At 49.8% G+C, this 6,968-nt stretch overlaps 2 protein-coding genes across 2 annotated transcripts in view; one reads left to right on the top strand and one right to left on the bottom strand.

Moving 5' to 3' along the window:
- LOC145469714 (E3 ubiquitin-protein ligase TRIM45-like) overlaps positions 1–6,968 on the bottom strand; it is a 322,349-nt gene that overhangs the window by 157,869 nt on the left and 157,512 nt on the right. The window lies entirely within an intron of this gene.
- LOC145469692 (uncharacterized) lies at positions 1,219–6,954 on the top strand. The gene has a single exon (XM_081453470.1). The coding sequence runs from the start codon at positions 1,556–1,558 to the stop codon at positions 6,530–6,532; it is 4,977 nt and encodes a 1,658-aa protein (XP_081309596.1). The 5' UTR covers positions 1,219–1,555; the 3' UTR covers positions 6,533–6,954.

The following is a 6,968-nucleotide window of genomic DNA, read 5'->3' as shown; positions in this document are numbered from 1 at the left end:
TCGCCTGAAATCTTAAAGGGGCTCAGTCACGGTATTTTGAGTTATTTTGGCCACATACAAAATTACCTTTAAATGGTAGGAAACCTGAAAATAACAGTTTAATAAGATGGAAAAACACCAAATAGATAATGATAAACCATAAAGGAACAAGGATGGCTAAGGATGGAGAAGATTAACACGGATTACAAACGACGAATTTGAAAAATTGAAGCTAAACTTTTCCATATGCGCAAACAGTGACTGAGCTCCTTTAACAGAACATTTCTCACCCTCGGAGTCCCATGGAGAACTGGATCTAGCGTCAGCATCTTAATATATACAGTTAAGATACTCCTCGCCTTTGGATATAAGCCCCCTTAAATAGTACTAATAGTGGCCCGGCAATCTCAATTGCAAAAAATTCTGGCCTCTTTTATTTAGCGTCCCATCCCTCATCATAAGATAATGAGCATAAATGGATTTTAGAAAGATTTCCACTGAGCAAAAGCCCCTTTGATCTCAAAAGAAAAAAAGTTCAGGTGCAATCCTGAAGAAACTGTCAATGATTTAATGATCTATCGATGAATTGATTTGGCACTATACCAGGACGTTATTAATGCAAATAAGAGACGCCCCTCCCAGTCCTCCCTGTCCGTTACATTTTACCCAATAGAGAAGCTGTGGCATTATACAAACTGAACTCTGCTCGTAATAGTAATTGAACACTCACAGTGGAATCAAGGACTCCTGAAAGCCCTCTGAAAGCCCTCAGACATACAGATATCGATAGGTTGTGTTCATTTTGAAGTTCCCCTTAACTGTTTAAACTGGCCCAACAAGGAACCAACTCCAGAAATGTGGCTGTTCAGTGGACAACATTGGAAGTAATGGCCGCTACGGCAGACGAGGTGTGTAGTAATTCTTTCGAATGGGTGAAAGATTTAGGCCCCATTTATATGGTATCGGGTACCCGAGACAACCCTTTCCCAGAGGCAACTTTATCGAGCGTTTATAGGTGAAAACGTTGTCCCTGTAGGCCGAGTCAAAGTTGACCCTACAGGATTATTGATAACCCTTACTGAACAATTACGTGTGTAGATATATCCCTCTTTCTTTGCGTTTTCCTCGGTGAGTCAGGTAGGGTAACCTTCAGGGGCAAGCCCGACAACTTTTCTTCATATAAACACCTTCGCTTGCCTAACTGAGACAATTCTCGGCGTGGCGAGTGCCACGAGATGTCTACGCCAGTAGGCTGGTTGTCCAGCGGCACTCCGCTGTAGTCGGTCGGTCAGCGGCGTTCATTGTTGTATAAAAGCCCGCGCGATCAGCCTTCATTCGTCCGCCATCTTGGTTGTATCTAGTTCTCGTTACGGGGAGATCTCGCTTGCATTAAAGATAAAGCTTACAGTTCGTCGGGGCCTAGTGTGTGTCCATTTAGACTACTGGCGTGGTGGCAGCGATAAAGATTCGAACCGTCACGTTCCCGTCAGATCCAACGCACTTTATCGACAGATTCGTCGGGATTCCCGAGCAGCCAAGAGTCGGTTGTCGATATCATCTTGTTCCGTAAGCTGCGATGTCTTCTAACAGAGCCCCCAAGCAGTGGTGCCTCTCAAAGAACGAAACTTTAACCTCCTTCGAGAGTTGGAAACAAAATCTTCTCTACACCTTGTCTCTGGACGCCAATTTCGCGCCATTTTTGGGCGAAGGGTCGTCGTGGCTGAAAAAGACTAGGGCGAGCCCGTTACGCGGTTACACTGATGATGGGGAGTCGGTTCCAGCTGCTCGAAGGCGAACTGCTACCCAAAAGGTAAACATGCTCGAACTCATGCTAGGCCAGATTGCAAATTATTGCCCAATTATCTCTCGTAATACGATTGTCAAGAATTCTACTTGTATTGGGGACATATGGCAGACAATTAGACTTCATTTCGGATTCCAGACTACTGGGGGTCACTTTTTAGACCTGGATGACATTCATTTGAACCTCGATGAGCGCCCAGAAGATCTTTTCCAGCGTCTTATGGCTTTTGTGGAGGACAGTTTAATTAAACCTCACACCCTGCTCCACCACGGATCTGTTCTTGAGGAGGAAGAGGAATTGTCACCGACGTTAGAGAATTTTGTTATTTTAATGTGGCTGAGATTGATTAACCCTGCTTTACCTAAACTTGTTAAACAACGATATGGAACTGAACTTCGGTCTCGTACTTTGGCGTCCTTAAAGCCTGAGATTTCCCAGGCGCTGGACTCACTCCTCCGTTCTGCCGAAGACACAAAAGTCATGCGTACAGGAGCCTCATTTGCCACTCAGAAGTCCTCTTTTCGGAGGGGTACACCGACCTACAGTAAGTCGTCTGCGAGGTTCCCGGGACGCTCCTCTCAAAAGGCGAAAGAATGCCCCCTCTGTAAACAAGCTGGCCGCGCTTCTCACAGCCACTTTTTAAGCGAATGTGGGTTCCTTCCTGAACAGGACCGTTTGTACCTTCTGAAAGCTCGTCAGATTGTTTCAATCCTGGATGACGACAGCGTTGAGTTAGACCTTTTGTCAAGTAATGTTGACCCGCCGCGTCATCAGAATCTGGTTGAGCAGAGTGATCCATTTACGTCTGATGCATCCAGGAGGGTCCTCGTACGTCAGTCCCCGTACATTGACACGTTTTTCGGCCATCATCGGGCTAGAGTCATCATTGACAGCGGCGCCACAGGTAACATGATCAGGCTCTCCGCTGTACAGAGGCTCGGTGCAGGGATCTGGCACAGTTCACAGTCAGCTCATCAAGCGGATGGCTCCTCTCCTTTGAAAGTCCTGGGGGAAACTCGCCTGAGCCTCACCCGTGGAAGTCATTCGTTTCAATTTGAAGGTCTTGTTGTGGAGAATCTGGACGTAGATGTCTTGGCTGGTACTCCCTTCATGGAAGCGAATGACATAACCATTCGTCCTGCCAAACGCCAGGTCATCCTCGGGGATGGTACCATCTTCACCTACGGATCTGTCAACCATCCTCCGACTCACAATGCTGTCCGCCGTGCACAAGTGCTGCGTGCACCCCCTTCTTCTACCACTGTCTGGCCTGGCGACTTTATAGAAATAGTTCTCCCGGAAGATTCCCTACCTGATGCTGAGTACGCTCTAGAGCCTCGATTTGACGCCACTAACGCCCGTTCGGCCAAAGTCGTCGACATGTGGCCGCCTCCCTGTCTCATCACAAGCGTCGCTGGTAGAGTGCGTATTCCTAACCTCTCAGATAGGCCTTATGTCCTGAAACGAAATGAACACTTTTGCCAGGTCAACCCTGTCTTCTGTCCGTCTACTCAAGATCAGTCTTCCAACCCAGTTGACAACCTTCCGTACCACAAGGTGTGTTCAGTCCCAGTTTCAGAGTCAAAGTACTCCCAGGGCGTGGCACTAGACCCCGACAACCTCCTCCCTCCAGACATCACAACCAAGCTCCGTAACCTTTTGGTCCAGTACGACTCCGTCTTTGATCCAGCAATTACCGGCTACAATGGCGCCTTTGGTCCCCTTCAGGCAAAAGTAAATATGGGCCCAGTAGAACCTCCTCAGCGTAAAGGTCGCCTCCCCCTGTACGGTCGCGATAAACTTGTCGAGCTCCAGCAGAAGTTCGATGAATTGGAAAATCTTGGCGTGTTCCGTCGCCCCGAAGACGTTGATGTTTCTGTCGAGTATCTTAACCCGTCGTTCCTGGTCAAAAAGTCGTCGGGTGGTTTTCGTCTCGTCACTGACTTCGCAGACGTAGGTCGTTATAGCAAACCCCAGCCCTCCCTGCTCCCGGACGTGGATTCTACCCTACGCTGCATAGCCCAGTGGAGACACATCATCGTCTCAGACCTAACCAGAGCCTTCTATCAGATCCCTCTCGCCCGTGAGTCCATGAAGTACTGCGGAGTCGCTACCCCATTCCGGGGCGTACGCGTCTATGCCCGGTCGGCCATGGGTATACCTGGCTCGGAAACCGCACTTGAAGAGCTCATGTGTCGCGTCTTGGGTGACCTCCTCCAGGCTGGTATCGTAGCCAAGATAGCAGATGATCTGTATTGTGGGGGCAACAGCCCAGACGAGTTGCTCCGAAATTGGTCTTCTGTTCTCCAAGCTCTCCATAAAGCTAGCCTACGCCTTTCGGCGTCGAAGACCATCATCAACCCCAAAACTACTTCCATCTTGGGTTGGACTTGGTCCCAAGGCACTCTTCGCGCCAGCCCTCATCGCGTCTCAACACTGTCCTCCTGCAGTCCTCCCAATAAAGTTGGCGGCATGAAGTCCTTTATCGGTGCGGTCAAGGTCCTTGCTCGTGTTGTTCCACATTGTTCTGCTCTATTGGCCCCCCTTGACGAGGCTGTAGCCGGGAAACAGTCCCAGGATGACATTGTCTGGTCCGAACATCTTACTGAAGCCTTCAAGTCTGCTCAAGCTGCCGTGGCGTCTAGCCAAACAATTACTCTCCCGAAGCCAGATGACCAGTTATGGATCGTGACCGACGCTGCTGTCAAGAGACCCGGCATCGCCGCCACTCTCTACATCTCGCGGGGTGACAAGCTAGCCCTCGCTGGTTTCTTTAGTGCAAAGTTGCGTAGTCACCAATTATCCTGGTTACCGTGCGAAGTGGAAGCACTTGCGATTGGTGTTGCAACAAAACACTTTAGCCCCTACTTAATACAATCTAAACACAAGGCCTGCGTGCTCACCGACAGTAAGCCTTGTGTCCAGGCCTTCGAGAAAATGTGTAGGGGAGAGTTTTCCGCTAGTCCGCGAGTGTCGACTTATTTGTCAACTGTCAGCCGCTTCCAAGCCAACGTGAGGCATGTTGCCGGTGCTGCGATCCTACCTTCTGACTTTGCAAGCCGCAATGCACCGGACTGCTTTGATCCTTCTTGTCAGGTGTGCAAATTCATCACCCAAGCTGAGGAATCTGTCGTCCGACACCTATCTGCCCAGGACGTCCTATCTGGTCAGAAGAACCTCCCTTTCACAAGTCGAAAAACTTGGTTGTCTATCCAATCTGAGTGCGCGGACTTACGTCGAACGCATGCCCACCTAATACAAGGGACTCGTCCGTCCAAGAAGCTTACTAACATTAAGGACGTGAAAAGGTACTTGTCTGTCGCCTCTATCTCCAGTGATGGCCTCTTAGTCGTGAAAAAGACTGAGCCTTTGGCTCCTTCGCGTGATTGTATCGTAGTGCCCAGACAGGTCTTAGATGGTTTACTAACCGCCCTACACCTCAGGTTGTCTCATCCATCGTGTCTCCAGCTTAAGAAAGTTGTCAGCCGCTACTTTTACGCCCTTGACCTAGACAAGGCCATAGAGCGCGTTTCTCTTGGTTGCCATCCTTGCGCTGCACTTCGCCACGTCCCCCACGCTGTTATAGAACAGTCAACTTCTGATCCTCCAGCAGCAGTGGGTGTCTCCTTCGCAGCCGATATCCTGAAGCAGTCTCGCCAACTTATTTTGGTGCTCCGAGAGTGCGTTACCTCCTATACTTCGACCCTCCTCGTGGTAGACGAGAAGCATGAGACCTTACGCGATGGGTTAATCCAATTATGCGTCGGCCTGCGACCCCTTGATGGGCCTAACGCTGTCATTCGGTGTGACCCAGCGCCCGCCTTCAGAGCTCTCGTGAATGACCAAGTCCTATTGCAACACAAGATTAGCCTTGAGATAGGTCGCGTGAAGAATCAGAACAAGAACCCTGTCGCTGAAAAAGCAATCCAAGAGTTGGAACACGAACTCCAGCGGCTGCAACCGGAAGGTGGCCCTGTCTCTCCTAGGACTCTGTCCGTAGCCACTGCCCACCTGAACTCAAGAATCCGCTGCCACGGCCTATCCTCTAGAGAAATGTGGACTCAGAGAGATCAGTTTACCAACTCTCAGATTCCCCTAACAGATCAGGCGCTAATACGCGAGCAGCATCTACAAAGACTGGTAAACCATCCCCACAGTGAAACGTCAAAAGCCCCGCGTAGTGACTTGCGCAGCTCTCCTTCAATAACTGTTGGTGACTTAGTTTACCTCTACTGTGATCGTAATAAGTCCCAAAGTCGTGACCGATACCTCGTTGTCTTAGTGGACGGTGAGTGGTGCAATGTTCGCAAGTTTGTTGGGTCACAGCTACGAAACGTTTCGTACCGTGTGAAGAAGAATGAGTGCTATAAGGTCGCTCCCATCCGAGTACACACGCCCTGGCGCCCCAGTGAAGAAGAGTCCAGCGACTGCGATCTTGACATCGGTGTCGACCAGAGCCCTCCTATTGATGATCGAGGACTTCCTAACGACGAGGAACCTTCCCTAGAAAGCCCCCCGTTACCTCCACCTGCCCCAGGGATCCCCATCGAGTTATCGTCCCCACCTTCCGCTTTTGTCCCGGCAGAAGATGTCCCGAGATACGGTGAGGATAGCCAACCCGGTTCGCCGGATGACGTCGAGGTTATACCTGCCCCCTCTCCAAGTGTTAGCCCTGCAGTGAACAAACGTCCAACTCGGCAACGGCGTCTCCCGCAACGTCTTCAGGACTATGTAGTAGAGTTGAAGTAGCCCGGTCGATCCTAATCCTTTAGCCGTAGCCGGACAATTCTAGACATTTAGCTGTCTCTCAGCATTTGCTTAGTTTTTTTTTTCCTCTTATCTGGTCCGAGACTTTAAGACTGCTCTTCATACAGTACATTTCTCGTACATAACCTGTGTGTGTATTTCATACCGACTTATCGCCTAGTGTTTCTTTATTTGCATGCTTATTTGTTTAAGAAGGAAAAAAAAGAAGCCACGCCAGTAGGCTGGTTGTCCAGCGGCACTCCGCTGTAGTCGGTCGGTCAGCGGCGTTCATTGTTGTATAAAAGCCCGCGCGATCAGCCTTCATTCGTCCGCCATCTTGGTTGTATCTAGTTCTCGTTACGGGGAGATCTCGCTTGCATTAAAGATAAAGCTTACAGTTCGTCGGGGCCTAGTGTGTGTCCATTTAGACTACTGGCGC

The sequence above is a fragment of the Orbicella franksi genome, chromosome 15 (genome assembly GCF_964199315.1).
Source record: "Orbicella franksi chromosome 15, jaOrbFran1.1, whole genome shotgun sequence".
NCBI lineage: Eukaryota > Metazoa > Cnidaria > Anthozoa > Scleractinia > Merulinidae > Orbicella > Orbicella franksi.
Note: the sequence above shows the minus strand (reverse complement) of the source record. Positions and strands in the feature narration are given on the sequence as shown.

What these genes read in the sequence shown, in the direction of transcription:
- LOC145469692 (XM_081453470.1), top strand. Translation starts at nt 1,556, where the DNA reads ATGTCTTCTAACAGAGCCCCCAAGCAGTGGTGCCTCTCAAAGAACGAA.